The following is a 24,395-nucleotide window of genomic DNA, read 5'->3' on the forward strand; positions in this document are numbered from 1 at the left end:
TAATCCGACACACTTAGACACAAAATGGCGTCCAAATTTGAGTTGACACAACTCTCTATATACAGGGACTCTAGTAATAGTGGCCCTTAAAGAGCAACAACAACTTTAGGTTTAAAGTCATGAACTCGATCTTAAAGTCAAATATAATATCCTTCTATATCACGATTACCAATTAAGAAAGGTTATGAAAATTAGGAAATTCATCACCGAGATTGCGAGAACAAACCGAGATGAAGACGGGACTAAATTCCCATTTACCCATGAGGACCATAATTGACGTGACGCCAACCAATTGGCTCACCGGAAATGAGGTAATTCGTATCTTGCTACATGAAAATGTATTCACTTACAGGAAATGAAGTCATGTCGTTGCGCTTGGGACGGGAAGTGACGTGATACATTCAAAATGTATTCGCTTACAGGAAATGACGTAATTTAGTTGCGTTTGGTCCAGGAAGTGATGTACAGCGTACTGCGTACTTCATCAAAATGTATTTGCATACCGGAATAAGTGTAACTAATTACAAATGAGTCGTCATTTCGACTCTACAATTAATGCAGCTTTTACGTTTATACCTTCCCTCATCTAGCTCCACTTCATGTTTTCGTGTTTTGATTGCTTAAAATTTATCCCCTTTCTTTCGGATTCGGTCGTCTAACTTTTGGTAGATTTCGATTTTGTGTCTGATGGCGGAAAGATGTCGACTTTGGCTGTTGTCTGCTCTGCTCGTTTCCTTCCATCAAAGCTCAGGTAAAAATAAGAAGAAGAGGTGTATTATCTCAACCTACACTGTTTGGGAGGAATATGATACATTTACATAGATTATAGAGTAATGTGACTTCGCGTTGAATAAGTTTAACCGATCAGCTCTATCGATTTATATCTTTAATAATAATATATCGGTGATTTGAGATTGCGTCACAGCAGTTACATACACTTACTGTACTTCGTCCCATTGATCTCTGGGTTACGATTGATATATCTTTGAGCGCGTGATCGATATTCTCGTGATCGGGATCTGATTCCGAGTTGTTTTTTTTTCCACCCCTCGAAGTCGAGATTAAAAAGTTGACCGTGTCACGTGGTTCCAGAGAGAGTTCCCTGATGCGGACCCGTCATCCCATACGTCACATTTTGTGATGAACTTTGGAATTTGGAACGTGTGAACGCATTGAAGTACACGTTTAATTACATGAAATCGTAATATTCCATCGTGCGGTGTCGGTCCGTGAAAACTTTTGGCGAGAGCATTTCACGAACCGGCTGGCCAGGATTGACGTTCGACTGAACTCTGAAGGTGGCAGGAATTTGTTCTCGATCTAGATTTCGCCCTTGTTATGGGCTCATCAGGAGCCATCGACATCTCTGCCTTTGTCTATTTGTGACCATAGAGCTTTAATCTCAGTCTGCAAAGACTTGAGCACCACGCGGATGCCTCCTAGTTTGGAGGTGATGTGTTGGTATAATTGATGTGCATGACGTCAGTGTCATGTCATGGGGTTAGTGTGCTTCCTCAGTCAAATTGAATGTTCCTGACTGCAAACCTCCTAATTGTCGAGGAGCAGGGCAGAGACAATGTGTCAGCGTGGCAGGCTACACTTGTGGCTAACAGGTTGTGCAGCAATTGCTGGGGTGAGACTCAATCTGTGCCTTGCTTCCCAGTCAGGTTAGGGGCTTCAACCTGTGTATATTAATGACTTAGATTGGTCACAAATAAACAATTTGCAGTATGTTGTCCTGATGAGGGGAAAAAAATAAAAAATAAAAATAAAACCCTCCTCGGGACGGCATGGTGTTGAAGTTGTGGGAACTCATTCCTATGGAGGAGGGGTCCAATTGTATGACCATGCATTCTGGCCCTTCGGGGTCAGGATGCATGTGTTTTGATTGACCATGTGCTTCAGCCTTTGGGTTGATGTGCATGTGTATGCCAATGGGACAGTCTGGATAGACGGTGTGCCTTGGCTGTGGGGTCAAGGTGCACGTCCAAGGCCGTTTAAATGTTTGATTTTTTTTATTATAAAAAAGGCAGGCCCCATAAGGCCCATAATGAGGGCGAAATATAGATCGACATCTCTGCCTTTGTCTATTTGTGACCATAGAGCTTTAATCTCAGTCTGCAAAGACTTTAGTACCACGTGGATGCCTCCTAGTTTGGAGGTGATGTGTTGGTATAATTTATGTGCATGACGTCAGTGTCATGTCATAGGGTCAAAATCATATATATATGATAATTATATATACATATGTCATGTCACTTATACATACATACATACATACATACATACATACTGTTGCGGTTTTAGAACCCACACTCTTGTATATAAATTCTCATCATTAAAGGTTAAAGGTAGCACCCCTAGTTAGTCCACAAGCAACACGTAGGCCACCATAGGACTTCAGATATTTCATTATAATGTGTTTTAGATAAGGCTGTATTTCCAATAGTTGAATCTGCGTTGCGTCGATCAAATAAGAGTAGGCCCAATTCCGTCCATTTTGCGACCTCCCTCTCCAAGCGACGCCATTACGCGCCCCTACAGTCGGTGCCTCATAGCTCGCTCAAACGACGCCATAAGCCATGCGGTTAGGCCCGAGGAAAAAGGGGGCGGAACGCCAAGAAGAAGGTGTGGCCTGTCAACCAGTCATCAAAGGCGTGGCCGGTAAGCCCTCACCAGCCAACCAGGGCTGAGGGAACATCGCTGGCAGGCGTGGATTTTGGCTCGCGGAGTAATCGCGTGGCGCGATATATAAGCGCGAACGCAAAGCCCTTTCAGAGGACTCGTTGGGAAATGCGCGCTGTGAAAGGACTTGGTCGGGAGAGTGCATTGAAAGCGGACTACTTGTCGGGCGCGCTGGTGCTTCAAAAGACTGATACGGAGCGAACATTTGGGAGAGGACTCGCTCGCTGGCGCTGATAAGAGAACTTGGAGAGGGTGCGTTTAGCACGACCGTGCACTTATTACATACGCTGCGGGACACCAGGCTTCCCCCCCGCTATATATAAGGTCCGCTCGCGTCCAACTACGCGCGGAGCTGCCTGCCGGGTTTCGCCCGCTGGACTGGAGCCGACTGGAGCCGGACCCTCTACCTGGACCTTCCACCCTACCAGCTACAATCCCCATGTGAGTGTGTATGTTTGTCCTGGGGTAATAAGTTAAGACTGTTGTTAAGACTTCCCTGTGTGCTGCTCCTTCCTCTTCCTTGTACATCCTTTCGTTTCCTCTTTCCTTCTGTATATTTGTGAATAAATTACCTTGTTCTTTCTTGGTTTCCCCTAATCCGATCACATCCGTTCTTTCTTCCATTGAGTAAACGTGGCACGATCTAACCGCTCAGAATCTGGTTTAGTCTCTTTGTTAATAGCTCGGATCGCGGATTGCTATCCGCTCGGCATTTTCCATCGTATCCGTGGTTCGAGCGGGAGTTATTCCCTCGTTTCCGGCCGGCGTTGGTACTTAGGTAGTAGTGAACCCCTAGGCCTAACAAACCCTATCTAACGCCGTGCCGGGAAGGACGTTATAACTTCTAAGGACTCAGGACGGCCAGCTAAAAAGACAAGGGGATTACCCCCCCCCCTTGATAAGGGGAGCGCCGACCCCCGAGATCCGTAACAATTGGTGTCTGGGAGTGGGATTTGGACCCAAACCAAATTTTTTATATCAAGAAAAATTTGGTCAAAATTACGAGTGGCCAAAATTTAGTATTAAAAACCAAATTAAAATCGTGCCATGGATAACCAAGGCGATCGGATGCCAGTAGCGGTAGATGAAGAGGGGGTAGAGTTAACCCAGGACCCCAGGGAAGAAGTGGGAGAGATGGAGGAGGAAAATAATGAAGGTGCGGTAGTGGGGGTTGCAGGCGCACAAAATGGCGGCGCCTCGCACATGGCCGTGGCAGCCGAGCCCGCGGTGCCAACGGACTGGGGCCTATTTATGGTACAAATGAGGGCCTTTATGGTCAAGTCGGGTGAAGACATGAAAATAGAGGGGGACAAATCAAGGGCAGAAATGAGAGACGGGTTAAGTAATTTGGAAAACAGAATGGGGAAGCAATTAGGAAGTCAAATTGGGGGGTTAGAAAATAAATTGGGGGGATTAGAAAGTAAATTAGGGGCCCAATTGGAGGACGTGAGTAGCCAAATGAACGAAGGGATAACGGGGTTGGAAAACAGAATGGCCGCCCAGGAAAACCAAATGGAAGGAATGGAGGACGGGTTAACGGGGTTTGGAAACAGAGTGGGTGGCCAGATAGAGCAGATGGGGAGAGACATAGACCGCAGATCGGGCGGAAAGGTTGCGGGGGTATGCGACGAGGTAGCGCGGCTTGAGAAGCGCGGGGAAAGCGAGCCTGAGCAGAGCACAGCCGGGTGGACCGGGATAGAAATCGCGACCCGGGGTATGGGGAAGCCGGCGACCGCAGAAGTAGAAAATTTGATTTTATTAGCGCCAGCGGTCGTCGAGCTTAACAAGGAAAAAGAAATTAAAATCAAAGCAATAGTGGAAATTGGAGAGACAGCGGACTTAGAAAAGCACTCGTTGAAGGAAGAAATGGAAATTGTGCAAAGTCCATGTTCACATCATGATGCCGTACTTGCTAATCCTTATAAAGATTTGCAGGTGCGTGTGGAGAAGAGGATCCCGAAGGTAAGCCGGGCTGTATATGGCGCGAAAAGATTTGGCGTGAGAGGATTTTTTGCGCGCTTGGGACCCGGCGTAACCCTGGCGCTCGTAGAAGGTCCGTGTTGCGCTGTGTGAATGGAAATGGCGCGCATGTGCGAATGACGCCAGAGCGCGAGTGTGTTACCGAGAGTGAGAGCGAGTGCACAACAGAGTGTATGTGTGAGAGTGATTGCGACACAGGGTGTGGGATGGATGGTGAGAGTGTGCGAGGATGCACACCTGGGATGGATGAGGAGTGTGTGTGAAAATGCACACCTGGGATGGATGAGGAGCGTGTGCGAGGATGCACACCTGAGTTGGTTGTGGCGAGTGTGCGGGGATGTACCCTGGAGCGCGTGATTGGGTGTGCGACGAGAGATTGCACACCCATTGGTAGGTGTGCGCTGAGTGGGTGTGCAGCAAAGGAGTGCACACCCATGATTGTAACAGAGGAGTGCGTGATGATGGGTTGTGCGAGTAGAATGGATGCGCAAGAATATGCGTGAGAGGAATGCATGGAGTGGATAGAGACGCCTGGATGTGCGAGTAAGAAACGGAACGCGTGGTGTGAGCATGCGAGTGGAGCATCGACGCTAACCGGGGCAGCGCTTAGGCTGACGGATAGCCGACGCGAGCTCTCGGGGCGTGGTGCGCTTTGTGTGCTGCGGGGGCCGGTGGGGATCGTTGCCGCGTCGCTCCTGCAAGGAGCGCCATGCACGATTCGGGCCGGGCTCCACTCTGTATGGTCGGTGCCGCGCCGTAGCGGCAAGTGGCACGGTTCTGGGGGAGAAAGGCCAGGTCGGACCTTCGCCCCCTGGCGGGCGCGGCGCTCCGACCGGGCGAGGTTGGGTCATCGGGCCGGAGACCGAAAAGGTCCGCGCCGAGATGGACCCTGGAATCTTGGTCCGACAAAGCCTCCTCCCCAGAATCGAAAATGCCGGACGGACCCAACCAACAGGAGACCAAACCACCAGTATGCATGGCTCGGTTTTGCGAAACCGAGCTGTGAAAATGCATTTCCCCGAGAGGCTCAGAGTAGTGGACTAGTAGTAGTAATGGTGATAGTGATGTAGAGGGATGGTAGCTCTACCATCCCTCACATCCTCATTTGGGCAGAGGAGCAATAGATTATGGGGTGGCAGTACAAACTAGCCCGGGAGGGTTAGAATAATGTTAGGAATTTAGAAAGATGACCATAGGTGACTGAGATTTAAGTAGTGACAATTGTACAGGTAGTGGGGACGTAGAGTAGAGTAGTTGGTTGATAATGACGTGGGATGTGCATAGTATAAGGGATGACAGGGAGAGCACTAATATTAGGGGAGATAGATAGCCAGATGATGCTGTGTGCATGAGAATCTTTGTGGTGAGGGTGATGAAATGAGGCAATGCTCGAGAGGGATGTGTGTGTGTGTGTTGAGTGATTGACCTGCATGAGGTGCAAGTGAAGTACAGGTGAGTGGAATGAATGGTGTGGAGTGAGTGGTGTGGAATACGTGGAGTGGAGTGTATGGTGCGAAGGAGTGGATAGGGGAAGGATGGACCCCTTCATGAATACCCGGGGAGGGTAGTTCAAAGTTAGGTAGAGGGAGTAGGTAAATTGTGGTTGGATATTGACATCTGTGGTGCTGAAAGTAGCAAGGTATTGCTTGGTTTGGTGCATGAGTAAAGTGAAATGGCTGGGCGTGTGGCCTGTTAGTGAGAATGGTTAAATTGGCACTCCGCCACTGGTAGTCTGTCGGCCAGGTGAGGCCGCAGGTAGGCTCTGGGAGCCAGGTAGTAGAGTTCAGTGGTGCCCGTGGATCCCGAGAGAGGACCCGGGTAGCCCGATGCCAGAGGGGGCATTAGTGGGGTAAGGGAGCCAGAGGGCCTTCCCCAGGTTAGGGTGAGGAGCTAGGTAAGCTCGGGTGGCAACTACAGTGGCGGAGGTGTGCAGGTGAGCGGACCTGCTGGTGAGCCACACGACCCAGCCCCGAAATTGTGTGAGGGCACAAGGAGAAAAACCGGGGGAGTGAGACCCCAAATTGGGAGGCACCACAGGGATGGTCAATGGGAATTCGTTTTTAGAACCGCATAGAGTAAAGTGGCCAATGGATTGGCAGGGCAAGACCCCGGGTAGCTAAAAGTGTTAATGTCAATTAGAAGATAGATAGGAGAAAGTCTCTTCGCACCATCCGCATCCACTCACCTAAGGGTGATAGAACTCCACACCAGTTTTTGCAAGCATTTGGAATGTAAGACGCATCAGGACGTGGGGGAGGCATTGTTTGATATTCCATCTCTTCCTCCTTCGGAGGGATTGATGACGAATTTGGAATTAGAGGGGATGGGAAAGACAAGACGTTAGCGACGAATTTGTAAAGTGGTAAATTGTGTAAATACAGGGTAGGGGGCAAGGGTAGAGTAGGTGACATGGGGGGGGGGGACGACGAACGCTAGGGACGAGCTTTCTCGGCTCGCTCTCCCGCGCTCCTCATCTTACATTACCTTGTATTGATGTGTACCCTTGCGCCCTTCCCCCGCTAATCTGCTTTGTCTTCCTTCCCCGCTCATGGACCATGTTCTTTTGTGCCCGAGAGGAGTGTGCAGGCGCCGCGGATTGTGCGCCCGCACCCTTGCTGCCTCCTGCCTGCACTGATGCACCATATGGACCACACGTTCTGTGGCCTGGCACCACTTATGGACCACACGTTCTGTGGCCTGGCCCCTCTGCTGGGACCGACCATTGTTGCCAGCGGTATCTGGCTTGCGGACCACTGTGTTTTAAGTGGCATCGATGCCATGCAGGTGAACCACCTGAGCTGGCCCTGCTTGCCATACAAATAATAAAAAGCGGACGCGGTGTGTGCCCTTTTTATTAAATAAATAACATCAAGCAAGAATGGCCTCTAAAGGTGGTTATGTTTAAGCAAGAAGACAGCCAGAAACATCGGCTCAGCAGAGAAGAGAAGAAGAAGACACCATTTATTATTTTTGAAATGTGTTTTGTGCATTTTTCATGGATGGTGCTTTTATGGTGCTTATTGGTGCATTTCTTTATTATGGTGCATTCATTTAATGGGTACATATGGTATGGTGTATCGGTGCAGTGCATGGCAGTGGCATTTTCCTCTTTTCTAAAGTTCTTCTTTTCCCACAAAAGACAGGTCCTAGGTTGCAGTTTGTAAATAATCAGTAGTGTTTTGTAAATAATGCTCCCCACCGGCTAAATGTGTAGTTTGAAGACAAATCCGTAATTCAGTTAATTGTGGGCGTGAGTCAGTTAGGTAGGGTGCAACGCAGCAGGTGGGACATATCTAGTGTTAAAACTGTCGCACTCAGGGTGAGGTTAAAAGTAGAGGGTAACCACACCTAAGTGTCACATTAATTTAAAAGATAGCCCTTTTGTTTCGGCTCGGGGCGAGCCTGGAAAAAGGGGGGGGGGTGCAGTGTTGCGGTTTTCTGCTGAAAGGGGGGGTGCCCTTGTATATAAATTCTCATCATTAAAGGTTAAAGGTAGCACCCCTAGTTAGTCCACAAGCAACACGTAGGCCACCACAGGACTTCAGATATTTCATTATTATGTGTTTTAGATAAGGCCGTGTTTCCAAAAGTTGAATCTGCGTTGCGTCGATCAAATAAGAGCAGGCCCAATTCCGTCCATTTTGCGACCTCCCTCTCCAAGCGACGCCATTATGCGCCCCTACAGTCGGTGCCTCATAGCTCGCTCAAACGACGCCATAAGCCATGCGGTTAGGCCCGAGGAAAAAGGGGGCGGAACGCCAAGAAGAAGGTGTGGCCTGTCAACCAGTCATCAAAGGTGTGGCGGGTAAGCCCTCATCAGCCAACCAGGGCTGAGGGAACATCGCTGGCAGGTGTGGCTTTTTGGCTCGCGGAGTAATCGCATGGCGTGATATATAAGCACGAACGCAAAGCCCTTTCAGAGGACTCGTTGGGAAATGCGCGCTGTGAAAGGACTTGGTCGAGAGAGTGCATTGAAAGCGGACTACTTGTCGGGAGCGCTGGTTGCTTCAAAAGACTGATACGGAGCGCACATTTGGGAGAGGACTCACTCGCTGGCGCTGATAAGAGAACTTGGAGAGGGTGCGTTTAGCACGACCGTGCACTTATTACGTATGCTGCGGGACACCAGCCTTCCCCCCACTATATATAAGGTCCGCTCGCGTCCAACTACGCGCGGAGCTGCCTGCCGGGTTTCGCCCGCTGGATTGGAGCCGACTGGAGCCGGACCCTCTACCTGGACCCGGACCCTCTACCTGGACCCGGACCCTCTACCTGGACCTTCCACCCTACCAGCTACAATCCCCGTGTGAGTGTGTATGTTTGTCCTGGGGTAATAAGTTAAGACTGTTGTTAAGACTGCCCTGTGTGCTGCTCCTTCCTCTTCCTTATACATCCTTTCGTTTCCTCTTTCCTTCTGTATATTTGTGAATAAATTACCTTGTTCTTTCTTGGTTTCCCCTAATCCGATCGCATCCGTCCTTTCTTCCATTGGGTAAACGTGGCACGATCTAACCGCTCAGAATCGGGTTTAGTCTCTTTGTTAATAGCTTGGATCGCGGATTGCTATCCGCTCGGCATTTTCCATCGTATCCGTGGTTCGAGCAGGAGTTATTCCCTCGTTTCCGGCCGGCGTTGGTACTTAGGTAGTAGTGAACCCCTAGGCCTAACAAACCCTATCTAACGCCGTGCCGGGAAGGGCGTTATAACTTCTAAGGACTCGGGACGGCCAGCTAAAAAGACAAGGGGATTAACCCCCCCCCCCCCCCCCCCTTGATAAGGGGAGCGCCGACCCCCGAGATCCGCAACAATAAATACATACATACATACATACATACATACAGTGCATTCAGAAAGTATTCAGACCCCTTCACTTTTTTCACATTTTGTTATGTTGCAACCTTCTGCTGCAATCGTTTAAATTCATATTTTCCGTCATCAATCTACACTCAATACCCCATAATGACAAAAAGAAAACAGGATTTTAGAAAGTTTTGCAAATTTATTAAAAAGAAAAAACTGAAATATCACATTGACATAAGTATTCAGACCCTTTGCTATGACACTTGAAATTTAGCTCAGGTGCCTCCCATTTCTCTTGATCATCATTGAGATGTTTCTACACCTTGATTGGAGTCCACCTGTGGTAAATTCAATTGATTGGACATGATTTGGAAAGGCACACACCTGTCTATATAAGGTTTCACAGCTGACAATGCATATCAGAGCAAAAACCAAGCCATGAAGTCTAAGGAACTGCCTGCAGAGTTCAGAGACAGGATTGTGTCGAGGCACAGATTTGGGGAAACCTACAAAAAAAATTCTGCTGCATTGAAGGTTCCCAAGCACAGTGGCCTCAATAATTCTTAAATGGTAGAAGTTTGGAACAACCAGGACTCTTCCTAGAGCTTGCCGCCCGGCCAAACTGAGCAATCGGGGGAGAAGAGCCTTGGTAAGAGAGGTGACCAAGAACCCGATGGTCACTCTGGCTGAGCTCCAGAGATCCTGTGTGGAGATGGGAGAAACTTCCAGAAGGACAACCATCACTGCAACACTCCACCGATCTGGGCTTTATGGCAGAGTGGCCAGACGGAAGCCTCTCCTCAGTGAAATACACATGAAAGCCCGCTTGGAGTTTGCAAAAAAGCATCTAAAGGACTCTCAGACTGTGAGAAACAAGAAACAAGATCTGCCTATTCGTGGTTGATAAAATGCGACATGTTTCTCTATTCGGGGAAATATGTTTTAATATTTTCCTCTATGAATGAGGAACCGCCGGGAACCGATAGCATATCCCCCTTTTCTCCATTGAAACAATGCCGCGGCATACATTCACGGGATTTTCATCACAGATTTTCGTCGACATTCGCGGGTTTCATTATATGCGGATTTTTCAGGTACATATCCCCCACGAATAGCGGGGTCATACTGTAAATATATATATATATATATATATATATATATATATATATATATATATATATATATATATATTGTTGCGGTTTTGGGAAACCACTAAAAAGTAATGGCAACCACCATAAAGGTCCCTTAGAATAGTTATTTCATAGCAGACCATTATCTTAGCCATTCCCTTTATTTTGGGTTAGTGTGCCTTTATGCATTGGGGAAGGGAAAGATAGGCCCTCCACTCATAAGGGATAATTTACCAGGCAGATGCACAAAGATTGCATTCCCATATTGATTTAAAGTATTGTCCTGTGGCATGCTCTCAGTTAACACCGAGAGTACGCCATGGATGGCTAATCGAACTTAATGAGGCATTTCCAATTCAATGGCGGATCATACACGAGCAGGGGCAGTTTGGGGGAGAATGCCGCGGCTTACCTGACGGTCGGACGATGTCTTCACACTGCGAATCAATTAAACTCACACGAAACGAAATTGAAGTTGTTCGGGAAAGTAATACAAGGGTTTATTTAATAAATATCGGGACAGGAAAAGAACGCGCCGGTAATAACTAAACCCCCTTAGTGAGGACTCTTACCCATGGACTTTGAACTGCACAACAAATGGGAGTCGTGTTTGTGTGTGCAAGCTTGTCTGTCAATGCAGTGTCCATCAGGAATCGTCCAGGCTCCGGTGTTCACGCTCCGTCAGGCCTCACCGAGCGCCTCGTTCGCGCCGGTCTCGCCCTCTCAGCGGCATGCCTCGCTCGCCCGTGAACGCCAGGGAGGAGAATCTACGGCGCTCCAACGTTTCCCCAACGTCCGTCGTAATGCAGGCACTTGTGGACCACAAAGGAAGAGGTCCAAACGGGAACAAAAGGCAAACAGGGAAGAGGTCCAAGCACGAAGAAAGCCAAAACGAGAAGGGCTAAAATACCGGCGAGCCAGTTCTTTTATCGCTTGTTCTCTGACGTCAGTTCTCTTCCTCTGCCAATCAGTGCCTCCCTTCCCTGTGACCTTTCGCGCCTTTACACGTCACCGGCACGTGTCCTCCAACCAGCGCATAGCTTCTTACCCGTCTTTTCGCGCCCTCTTCACTGATTGGCCGAGCGCCTTTGGTGTCACGTCATCGTGTGGCACGTCCTTCATCTTCCCTACCCTCCAATCAGCGACCTGCCTCCAACTTGCCCCTCCGCCCTGTCAATCACAAGTTCTCCTGGGTGTGGCTCTCAGCCTGCCTGGTCGATGTCTGCTTGCCATGGCGCCGTAGTGTGTGACCACTTCCTGCTTGTCTTTTCGGTCAGTCATTGTGGCGGCGGGGGAATTTAATTAGTGTTGTGCTAATGGGCCTAGCTAATGTATGAGAGTGCGTTGCCATACGGGACACCGGGATAATCACAGAGGGGACGACATACAATGGAATTAGCATAATCCCTATGCTAGTTAACAAGCCCTGCCCCCTTGTGGCAGGGACACATACCCAACTTATCCAAAATCCGGTCTAACACAGAACTTATTACAGGTGAGGTTTTCTAGCACGACAATCGAAGCATGATGCCTATTCAGATCTACCTAAATCTATATATGCCCCGACCCAACCGACATAATAGTATTGAAGGACTAAAGACTGATCAAAGACCATTGGGATGAGCACCAATCAGGGTCTGAGGAACTTTGGGGGGGGGGGGGGGTTGTGGGGCGGAGTAGTAACAGGCTCCTCCAATCGGGAGCCAGGACACCCTCCAACAACGCCTCCCTCTCCCCCGACCCTCAGCGAGGGTGGACCAAAGGTGATTGAACACGTTTTTGCACTCTCTTGGTTTTTGGACATTGTTGACCGAGCACGTGCCTGCATTACTATCTCTCTCTCTTGACTTTTGGATTCCATTGGCAGAGCACGTATGCATCTGCTCTAGGCCGGACCCTCTCACAGGCCTCTGCAGGTGATTCACTCTCTTGGCTTTGGACATTTTTCACCTTGCACATGATTGCTCTCTTGGCCAGACTCTCCCTGCTCCCTCTCGCTGCACGTGTACTCGACAAAAAGGCCTTGGTCTTTGCACATGTTCATTGCTCTCTGCTGGCTGCAGGACTCCCTCTCGGTGCACGTGTGCACGATACTCACTTTCTGCACGAGCCCATGACGTATTCTTTATCCTTCATGAGATCACGACGTGCTTACTCCATGTGTCCCTGGCACCCGCTCTGCACGGTTCCAGACGCACTCGCTCTGCATACTTCCCAACGCACTCACTCTGCATGCTTCCCGACGCACTCGCTCTGCACACTTCCCGACGCACTTGCTCTGCTTCATTTCAACAACATTGAAAGATAAAGGTGATATAATATAACAAATATCATGAAACATTTACATTTTGTAGTCCATTGCATAATTTAAATAAACATAAATGCAAATTTCGCATGTGGAAAAAGTAAGTACACCTCTACATTTATCACTACTTCAAATACCTAAAATTAGAATCAGGTGCACCAGCTCAGGTGCAAATGATTAGAACATCGTTAGAGAGAATCTTGGAGGAACCTGTCTTATTTAAACCTCAGACATTTAGTTTGGTTTGCTCTTTGTTGTTGAAGTGTGCGGCGTCACCATGCCTAGATCAAAAGAGCTCTCTGAGGCCTTCAGAAAGAAGGTTATAGATGCCTACGAGTCTGGGAGGGGGATTTAAAAAGATCTCCAAACAATTTGAAATCAATCATTCGACTGTCCGGAAGATCATCTACAAGTGGAGAAGATTCCAAACAACTGCCAACTTGTTCAGGCCAGGCCGTCCCAGCAAGTTCAGCCCGAGAGCAGACCGCAAGATGCTGAAAGAAGTCTCTAAGAACCCCAGAATGTCATCACGGGACCTACAGGTAGTTCTTGCCACTGTTGATGTCAAAGTGCACGAGTCTACCATTAGAAAGAGGCTGCACAAATTTGATCTACATGGGAGGTGTGCCAGGAGAAAACCTTTGCTGTCCAGAAAGAACATCAGAGCAAGACTAAAGTTTGCCAATGAACACCTAGGCAAAGACCAGCACTTCTGGAACAATGTGCTCTGGACAGATGAGTCAAAGGTGGAGATATTTGGCCACAGTCCCAGAAGACATGTTTGGCAAAAACCAAAGACAGCATTTGACCACAAGAACCTGATACCAACTGTAAAGCATGGTGGTGGAAATATTATGGTTTGGGGCAGCTTTGCTGCATCAGGGCCTGGGCAGCTCACCATCATAGTATCCACTATGAATTCTTCATTGTACCAGACCGTGCTTGAGGATAATGTGAGGCCATCTGTTGGAAAGTTGAAGCTCAACCGAACGTGGACCTTGCAACATGACAATGACCCTAAACATACCAGTAAATCCACCAATGAATGGCTGAAAAGAAAGAAATGGAGGGTTCTGGAATGGCCAAGTCAAAGCCCGGATCTAAATCCCATCGAGATGTTGTGGGGGGATTTGAAACGAGCTGTGCATGCAAGAAACCCCTCAAACATCGCACAGCTGAAAGAATTCTGCATGGAGGAGTGGGCAAAAATTTCTCCCAGTCGATGTCAGAGACTGGTAGACAGTTATAAGAAACGCCTACTTGAGGTTGTTTCTGCCAAAGGGGCAATACCACCTATTAGAGCCAAGGGTGTACTTACTTTTTCCACATGCGAAATTTGCATTTATGTTTATTTAAATTATACAATGGACTCCAAAATGTAAATGTTTCATGATATTTGTTATATTATATCACCTTTATCTATCAATATTGTTGAAATGAAGATCAAATAGCTGTATGTTGAAATATGTTGAAAAAGTCAAAACTTTACATGGGGTGGACTTACTTTTTCACGTGATTGTGTATATATATACACATATGTTGTTCACATACCGTAGTGGACGGGTTCAATCCTAGTATAAAGAAAAGGCTACTCATGTTGGCTCACCTACCTTTAGAAGTTAAGATGACTATTGCAACATGTCATTTACACAGTGGTTGTATGATTCTATTTGTCGTTTGCTGTAGGGTACTTTGATGGCAATGGAAGAAGAAGAGGAGGAGGAAGTATTGATTGTCGTGTTGGACTACGTTTTCTTGCACTTGGAGATTGGGGAGGTCTTCCTCTTCCCCCATATATTTCTCCGCTTGAGCTCAACACAGCACACAGCATGGGAGCCATTGCGAAGAAAGCCCCTGTCGATTGGATTATTTCCCTTGGGGATAATTTTTACTATGATGGTGTTACCAATGATACTGATCCAAGGTTCCAGGTATTGTGTATTTGTGGTCATGTTTTTGATTGCTGTAGTAACGATTGTTTTTTTTTTTACATCTAAATTCTGATCCATTTTTCTAATGTCCTGGGTCTACCCCATGCAGGAGACCTTCGAATCTGTATTCACATCTCGTTCACTCTTTGTGCCATGGTTCATCATTGCTGGAAATCATGATCACCACGGCAATGTGACAGCGCAGATCTCTTATTCAAAAAGATCTCATCGCTGGTATGTGGAAAATAGTGTCCCTTCACCAGCGATTAAGACCACTGGGTGACGAATGGCCGGTCGTTTTTACTCCCTAGGCGGCAGCCCGAAAATTGGCGGTACTTTTTGGTGTGCGTGGAATGGAAGGCAGCGAGAGGCTTACCTGAACAGAAGCCACACAGGTTTATTCCTGAACTCACAAACAAAGAAACACGACACAACAAATGAAAAATGCCACAATAATGAATTTAATGAAGTAGATCGAAGAATAAAATTAATGTGGAGGTGAATCTAATATTTCCTATGGTGAGACATCTCCACTCGGACACAAAAGGTAGACAAGGGGAAAGATAATAAAATAAAATTCTCCCAGCTGGCCGGAACTCAGCTCTGGTCCCAAATTGGTGCTTGTGGGTTGTGGTGATTGGCGTTTGTCGAAACTGGTCAGGTCGGCAGTGCAGGATGAGGACGGCTGACGAAAGACCGTGCGTCAAAGCCCCCAAAATGGCACCGATCAATGACGCTAGCGCACCAAGCTGTGAAGAGGCTGCCAAAACGCCCTCCTCTCAATTCCTGGCCAGCAAGCACAACGTTGCCCTCAGCTCCCCCAAAGAGCACCACCGACCAATAATACCCCCTCCTCCAACGTTGCAAAGGTTCACACAAAAGCTCCGAAAAGTCTCCTCGCAAGCGCACACGAGCCAGCCGCAGCCGAGAGCCAGAGACAAAAACGACCGAGAGAGCAACTCTTCTTTCTCCTTCTTGAAGCTTCTCTCCTGACATCACACCGACCAATCATGAACCTCAGGGGCGTGGCCTGCCAGCCACGATCCTCTTTGGAGGCGGGGCTTAGTTTGGGAGCCTGTTTGCTTGGTGTGAGCGTCATTAAGGCGTGGCTTACTTTCCGATCGGCAATGTCCGGGCATTGTCGGCGGTTCCGGTGGTTTAATGCAAGTTTTGCATGGCCGGCCTTGTTGTAATTGTAAAAACGTAGGGAAAAACCACCGAGGGCAATCACATACTGGGGGAAAACTAATCTTGACCCCTATCTAATTACCATAGCTTCACCCCTCGTGTGAAGACACGTAAACAACTTAAGCTCCAGTTTCCCTACTTAAATACATCGAGATGTCTACTACGCGTCCACAGTCCATGCTATACCGATACGATCCTGCCTCTACTATGGGATTCCAACATCTACCCCCACAGACGTAACAATAGTCTGGACATTGAGGCTAAGAGGTTGAGTCTTAGTTGTGCAATAGAGAACAGATTATACTTGGTGTTGATGAGGATCTGCATTTTGTTTGCATGAGGAGAGGATTAATGTAATTCTGATCATGTTAACTGTGGTATAGTGTTACTTACAGTGGCCTGCAAAAGTATTCGCCCCCTACCAATAATACCACATTTAGATGAATTGCAAAGTATGTGGAAACAATTTTTCCAAATGAACTTTTTTATTAATAACTGAGGAGATCAAACAAAACAATGTTGAAGTTGAAGGACGTTACATGACAAAAATACCTGCAAAAAACATGTACAAACTAGAATCCGGGCACTCGGTAGAGCGCATACCTTCGCCGCAGCTACTGTTCTGTACTTGGCATGGGAGTGTATGCGATGTGAAACTTTATGTGAAATGCGATCGATTTTTAAAAATCAGAATTTGAGCAAATCTGTTTCATTCGTCTGTTAATATGCCTCCCCGATTGACAAATCTGCAATTTGAATTTCATTTGAGGTTGAAATGATTGCGGGAGATCGCGATCGCGTTATAGTGATGACGTCTTGGATGGACATCCTCTTCTTCAGTCGCTCATAACTTTGAGTGAAATACGATCGAGTTAAAAATAGTCAGAATTTGAGCAAATCTGTTTCATTCGTTTGTTAATATGCCTCATCTCTTGACAAATCTGCAATTATAATTTTTTTTGAGGTTGAAATGATCGCGGGAGATTGCGTTATAGTGATGACGTCCTGGATGGACATCTTCTTCTTCAGTCGCGCATAACTTTGAGTGAAATACGATCGAGTTAAAAATAGTCAGAATTTGAGCAAATCTGTTTCATTCGTTTGTTAATATGCCTCATCTATTGTCAAATCTGCAATTATAATTTTTTTTGAGGTTGAAATGATCGCGGGAGATCGCGTTATAGTGATGACGTCCTGGATGGACATCTTCTTCTTCAGTCGCTCATAACTTTGAGTGAAATACGATCGAGTTAAAAATAGTCAGAATTTGAGCAAATCTGTTTCCCAAAATCTAATCAAATGTGTCCCGTATAATAACCAATCATCCCACCAAATTTCATGCAATTCGGTTGAATACTTTTTGAGTTATGCGATTAACATACACACACACAGACATACAAATAAATACACAGCGATCAAAACATAACCTTCCGCTTTTGCGAAGGTAATCAAAATTCACTGGTTGCAAACGTATTGAGCCCATTAGGTCAGTATTTGGTGGAAGCACAATTTACTGCAATGGTCTCTACCAGATTTGCACAACGAGATGGTGAAATCTTTATCAATTTTTCACTTGAAAATTGCTCTAGTTCTGCCAAGTTTAAAGGGAATCGTCAGTCAATAGAGACCAGCTTTGTGAAGGGAACGGGATATTGTGATTTAATGAACACTGACCCTCGTCTCGGACATAGAGCCTTGCAGATCTTTCACACAAAGTATTTGGTGGATTTACAGTGACATCACGAACCAGTTTCCTGCTTGCCCGGATGCTGAGTTGGGATGGACGACCTGATCTGGGTCTAGGTGGTATGATACGTCTTCCACTTCATAATGATGGATTTCACTGTACTCAAAGGGATAACGAGTGACTTTGAAATCTTGTTATAACCCTCTCCTGAGCAATGCTTCTCCACCATTTTATGTCTGACTTCTTTGGAAAGCTCCTTAGTTTTCATGTTTGCCTTGTTCGTTGACCAAGTGAGTTGCACCTTAAAACTCCTTGGATAAGTGTGGTTCCTGAATTTTAAAGTTAAACCACTGATTGCATGCAGGTGAAACCTATTTCACTTATTTTGCAACCTTTCAAACAAATAATTTGCTCCTGAAGTGAGTTATGGTTAATTAGGCAAAGGGTTTGAATACTTATGCAACTGAGAATCATCTGATTTTCTCTGTTAATCTAAATTATTCATATTTTATCTGCATTTTTTTAGCTTTATCACTTTGTATTAGTTTGTGAGGACTCTATATATTAAGGTTGATTTGAAAGCATCATGAAATAAGCTCAGGTGGTATTAAATAGGAAAACTTTGGAGGGGGGTGAATACTTTTGCAGGCCACTGTATCATACTATAATTGGAGAAGTGTGTCTGTGTGTTTGCTTGTTTGACTTGCATGCATGCCTCAACCGCTGAATTGAATGAGATGAAAACTGTTACTTGTTCTCAGGGTGTGCAACGGAAGGTTTTTGGTGGTGAAAGAAAATTGTAGTCCTGCAGGTTCAGCGTTTCAGGGTGTGTGGGGGAACAAATCAATGTGCCCTATTTAGATAAATGGCATTTTGCCGATCCCTGTGGGAGTGTGTATTACACGCCATATTAAATACACCAAATCCAGGGGAATTAGCCTGCCCGTTCTTCACTATTTATCAAAAGTTGAATTTGCTCAGCTTGATTCAAGATTTTCAGTACTGCAATCGAATATTGTCACATTTTTAGCCCCACACCTCAACCGCTAATCATCATAGCTGTTGGGCGTGAAGCCATAAATGCCGAGGTCTGTCGCCTCGAGAATGGCCGGCTTATTGTGGAATTTAATATGGGACACCCAAAGTGGTGGTGGAGGCTTTTTATGTCTCAAGTTGCTGTTTATTAGGATTACAATTAACTTAATTTGAACCCCCAAGTATTTCCCAATGTACCGAAATAGGTTGCATGAGGGAAGAATGGTGGTAAATATGCCCATGGCCTTAGGGATAAATAAATGCACTTTAGTAGCACAGGAGAAAACATAAACAGCAATCACGGACGAAGATAAAGAATGAATGAACACACTTAACAAACAGAACCAGGAAACTTAAACCATGAAACTATGATTATTGAAATTATGAAACCATGAAACTTGGAAAAACCATGAAAGTATACAGTACTTAAACCATGAAACTATTATTATAACAAACTTTAACCCCATAAAGCACCACAGACAATCATTCAAACAGAAAATCGGGTGAGAATGAGCAGCAGGCAGCAATGTCCTTAGGAACAGCGACTTTCACAACAGGAGGATGTGCTGCAAAGTCAATGGCGTGCTTTCCACGAGAGCATCCGCCCCATCACTGTCCTCATGCTTCTCACCTCGTCCAGTTCCTCTTCAGGCACTGGAATGCCTCCATCAACGCTTCCCATTTCCTTGATATGTTGTCATCCCAGCCTTCTACGCCAATCACTGGCCACCCCCTGATCTTGCAACAGTGCCTCGACCTAATCAAAGGGCGCTGGCTCATTGGTGGCTGCGTTGTGCAGTGCAGTCCGTTGGCCCAGCGTCTTGCTTGCTGCCAATTTGGGGCACCCACGTGGAAGGGTGAAGCTTCTTCCTCTTCTCCAGTGCAAAGGATGGCTATGGAAGGGCACACTGCAGTGCGACATTTTTCTCGACTGTTCTCTGCTCGGTTCAACGCAGGAGAATGAAGTGACCAGACACCTTAACCTTCACTATATTCTACTGATTACATCATCGTTTCCTGGAAGCACACGCAACAATAGGACGACCTATCCCTATATTGACCTTAATACAGGGAATGAATGTGAAATTACCACGAATGTTAAACGGGCTAAGGCCTTATTTATATATCTGACCCCTCTCCCCATTCCCCGATACATAACATTATGTTAACAAAAGTGAGAAAGCACAATTGGGGTTACCTATTGTAAATGCATGTTATTCATGTCATGAAAATTTCTGCAAGCTATAATGATCATAACCCATTGAGACAAATCAAATGCACTAGTTGAAATATTCCCAATTATTTGAATATACAGTCATAGCAAAGTTTCTGCTTTGTCACGCACGTAAATGCAGGTTTTGTAAACAAAAGGATTTGGTTCAGATATAGTTTGTTTTTGTTCTAATAATGATGACGAGCTCAGGTAGCATTGACGAACACCAATGTGTCAATAATCATAGTTTCATGAATGAGGCTATTTTTTATTTTTTTTGTATAGAGTCGAGGCTTGTGAAAGGGCTAACATTTATCAAACAAACAAATCAAACAAACAAGCAAACAAAGTATATAAAAAGGGGAGCGGGCGACAAGATGGGGAGAGAAGGGGAGGAAGCACACAAACACAACATTTGAGGGCAGGGACATAGGGAGATGTGTGGGAGGCAGAGGGCCTGGGGGGAGGCAGGATAGGTATAAAACGCAAGGACACCAAGGACTTCCAGGAAAGAAGACAAAAGTCACCTCAAAAAAGTGGATTTGGGGTGAAATCAGCGGGGGTAGAAAAGATCAAGGTTTTGGATTGGGGAAGATAAGAGATGGTGGTGAACAGCCGTTTTAAAGACCTGGAGGGAGGAGTGGGATTGAAGAGAGTGAGGGAGTTTGTTCCAGAGGCGGGAGAAAAGAGGAGTGAAGGTGAGCAGAGAGTCTTGATTTTGGTAGTCTCTATATAAAAAAGGAGGAGTGTGTGTGTGTGTGTGTGTGTGTGTGTGTGTGTGTGTGTGTGTGTGTGTGTGTGTGTGTGTGTGTGTGTGTGTGTGTGTCTGGATGTCCGCTTATAACTCAAGAACTACACATCGGAGAAAAGTTTTAGACACAGATTCGGAATCAGCATAAAATCCCGGTGGTTTCAGGCTACGTTTTATTTTAATATCAATGGTTTAAAAAAACCGTGCCAGCTGCAATTCCATGGTGTAGTTTGTGGCGGCGTTAGACGTTCGGGGTGTATTGCAATGGTTTGGCGGGTTTGGCTGTGGGTCCAGAATAGCTCCCATTTCCTCATGTTCTTCCACTTTTATTTTGATTCTTCTGTTACAACGCCTGTTACAATGTCTGTTGAGTACCAGTTCACTGGTAATTCCCTGTTTGTCGTTGAAGGCGGCAAAAAGGGTTGGCGTCAGGAAGGGCATCCGGCCGTAAAACATTGCTTCAAAAAGGGGACCAAAAACCAACAACTACCACGGGACGGTCCCCGAAAAGGCCAACCCCCGCTTTGCGGGGAAAAATGGCCTCTAAACGGTGGTTGTTACAACGCCTTCCTTATCTACCTTATATCCCCCCGACGAGGCCTCTACATAATTTCATGCGGCAGAATTTCGTGCATTTTGAGTGAAAGAAGTGAGACGAAGTTGTAGGAGGAAGAAGAGGCGCGGTCACTGTGGAGGCCTCGATCGTGAGTGGAAATGGCAGGAATTGCGTTTGTATCGCAAAGTAAAGGATCTGCATTCATTTCTGAACTTGCATTGGTGGATTGTTATACATCTGCATTATTTTTCATTAAAAAACTTTATGTTGAACTTGAAGGATCCAGGCACGGACTATATATATAGCCCTCATTGAGGTAAAAATAAAAGTAAAAAGCCTGCTATCGCTTGCCAAGCTAGCCGTTCCCCCCTCCCCCTCCCCCTCCCCCTCCACTCCCCCTCCTCTCCCCCCTTCCCCCTCCCCCTCCCCCCTCCCCCTCCCCCCTCCCCCATCCCCTCCCCTCCCCCTCCCTCCTCTTCTCCCCTCTCCTCCTCCCCCTCCCTCCTCTTCTCCCCTCCCCCCCTCTTCTCCCCTCCCCCCTCTTCTCCCCTCCCCCCTCTTCTCCCCTCCCCCCTCTTCTCCCCCTCCCCCTCCCTCCCCTCCCCCCTTCCCCTCCACTCCCCCTCCCCCACCCCCTCCACTCCCCCTCCCCCACCCCCTCCACTCCCCTCTCCCCTCCCACCTCCACTCCCCTCTCCCCTCCCACCTCCACTCCCCACTCCCCCCTCCACTCCCCCCTCCCCCCTCCACTCCCCCCTCCCCCCTCCCCTCCCCCCTCCCCCTTCACCTCCCCCTCCCCCCTAGCATCCCCCCTTCCCCCTCCCCCCTCCCCTCCCCCACCTCCCCCCTACCCCCTCCCCCTCCCCTCCCCCCTGCCCTCCCCCCTCCCTCCTCTCCCTCCCCCCTCCCCCTCCCCCTCCCCTCCCCCCTCTCCCCCTCCCCTCCCCCCTCACCTCCCCTCCCCCCTCACCTCCCCTCCTCCTCCCCCCCTCCCCCTCCACTCCCCCCTCCCCTCTCCTCTCCTCCTCCCCCTCCCTCCTCTTCTCCCCTCTCCTCCTCCCCCTCCCTCCTCTTCTCCCCTCCCCCCCTCTTCTCCCCTCCCCCCCTCTTCTCCCCTCCCCACCCTCTCCTCCCCCCCCCCCCGTTCCCCTCCCCTCCCCTTCCTCCTCCCCTCCCTTCCCCCGCCCGGCAATGCCGGGTACTTCCCATGGCCAGCTGTACGTGGGCTGCTCGAGGGTTGGAAAACCAAGCAATCTTTCTGTCTTGGCACCAAGTAAGAAAACCAGAAATGTTGTATACCAAGAGGTTTTGAGAAATTGAAAATTGACAAAACGTCATGTAGGAAATGTACTGTGATATTGCTCTAAAATATACATGTTCTTTTCATCATATATTTGTATTATTGTTATTCAACCCGGGCGAAGCTGGGTACCTCAGCTAGTTTAACCATAAGAGGGTTGCAGGCAGATCTTGTGCAACCTGCAGGAATATTTGGGGGACAGAGCCCAGAGAGAGCCGGGGGAGCAAGGCCGGAGAGGAGTCGGTAGAAGACGGAAAGACCACCAACCTGCCTGCGGTGAGTAAGTGAAAGGCCCTCGGAGATAGCGTCATCGCGGGAGATTCCAATGATTCTGAACGCTTTGGTTGCAACAGCGTGAAGACGAGCTAGATGTGAGGCAGGAGCACCAGCCCAGAGGGGAGAGCAGTATTCCATTGAGCTGCGGATGGAAGCCTTGTATGTGGTGAGGAGCTCAGGTGTGCCAAGGAAGGACTTCGCACGACGGAGGATGCCCAGTCGGTGACTGGCTTTGGAGGCCAGCTTGGAAATGTGGTTTTCCCAGGAAAGATCATGGCAGATAGTGAGACCCAAAGGCTTGAGTGACAGAACTTCTTGGAGAGGATTATTCAGAAAGTAGATGGGAGGGTTGTCCAGTCGGTCTTTTCGGAGAGACATCGTAAGAGTGTGAGATTTGTCAGGATTGAAAGACATGTTCCACTTGTTTGCCCAGTCTGTGATTTTGTCCAGGTCTGCAGAGAGTGAGGAGGCTGCAGACTGCCGATCTGAGGGATGAGGAATGGAGCGGCAGAGAGTGGAGTCATCAGCAAAGAGATAGAGGATTTTCAAGGGAGTCAGAGAGATCATTGATGAAGACCAGAAAAAGCACAGGGCCCAGAACACTGCTTTGGGGAACTCCAGCCTGAACAGGAAGAGGAGATGAGAGAAACCCATTCAGGGCCACACGTTGACTATGACGAGAGAGGAAGTCTGCCAGCCATGCGTGGAGATTTCCATGGATACCAAAGGAGGAGAGTTTGGTGAGCAGAGCGGGGTGCCAGACCGTATCGAAGGCACGTGATATGTCGAGGGAGACAGCTCTAATTTCCTGTTTGGCATTGAGGACCTCCATCCATTGTTGAGACAGCAGAAGCAGCATGTCCAGAGGAGAGTGACCTGGTCTGAAACAAAATTGATGATCAGAGATCAAGCCATTGGAGAAGAGGAAAGATTTCATATCCGAAGCAATGATGGATTCCATGACTTTACTGATAATTGGGAGAAGGCTGATTGGTCTGTAGTTGCTAGGATCTGTTTTTGCATCTTTTTGTGCAAAGCGGTGATGTTGGCTGATTTCCAAGCAGATGGCAGTTGACCTTGAGCAAAAGAGAGGGTGAAGAGAACAGAGAGAGAGGGAGTGAAAGAGCGGAAGAACAGGATTTTAGGACCCGTGTGCTGATGCCGTCAGTTCCAGTTGCAGAATCAGAGTCGAGGGTTGACTGAAACTTTTCCACCTTGTCAGGAGGAAAGGACACGGAATCCAGGAGCAGCTGGGTACGACTGGGTACGGTGGGTACAGAGAGGGATGGGTTTGGGACACAAGATTTATAGGCAAACACAGAGTTGAGGCATTCAGCTTTTTCACGTGCGGAGTCAGCTGTGTAGCCGTTTGAGGTAAGGGAGGGGATGGAGGGGGAACAAACACCAGAAACAGATTTGACCAGACGCCACCAGGATTTGGAAGAGGGAGACAGATAAGAGAGTTCGGTCTTGAGAACGGAGAGATATCGTTTCCTGGCTCTCCTGAGTGTGGACACACACTTGTTTCGGGCTTTGTGAAAGGAAATGAGATTTCCTT

General features: G+C 47.6%; 1 protein-coding gene across 5 annotated transcripts in view; it reads left to right on the plus strand.

Annotated features, from left to right (window-relative positions):
* Nucleotides 1-420: 420 nt before the first annotated feature.
* ACP5 (acid phosphatase 5, tartrate resistant) overlaps nt 421-24,395 on the plus strand; it is a 43,784-nt gene continuing 19,809 nt past the window's right edge. The window contains exons 1-3 of one of the 5 annotated variants that reach the window (XM_078771224.1): nt 421-3,126; nt 14,587-14,831; nt 14,941-15,065. In XM_078771224.1, the coding sequence (XP_078627350.1) occupies nt 14,730-14,831; nt 14,941-15,065 (227 nt within the window). In that variant the 5' untranslated portion in view covers nt 421-3,126; nt 14,587-14,729. Of the gene's footprint in view, nt 3,127-7,241; nt 7,450-14,586; nt 14,832-14,940; nt 15,066-24,395 lie in introns of all 5 variants that reach the window. The other 4 variants (XM_068107782.2, XM_078771222.1, XM_078771225.1 and 1 more) reach the window with 4 other exon arrangements.

Source organism: Myxine glutinosa, chromosome 2 (assembly GCF_964187855.1).
Source record: "Myxine glutinosa chromosome 2, kmMyxGlut1.1, whole genome shotgun sequence".
NCBI classification, from domain to species: domain Eukaryota; kingdom Metazoa; phylum Chordata; class Myxini; order Myxiniformes; family Myxinidae; genus Myxine; species Myxine glutinosa.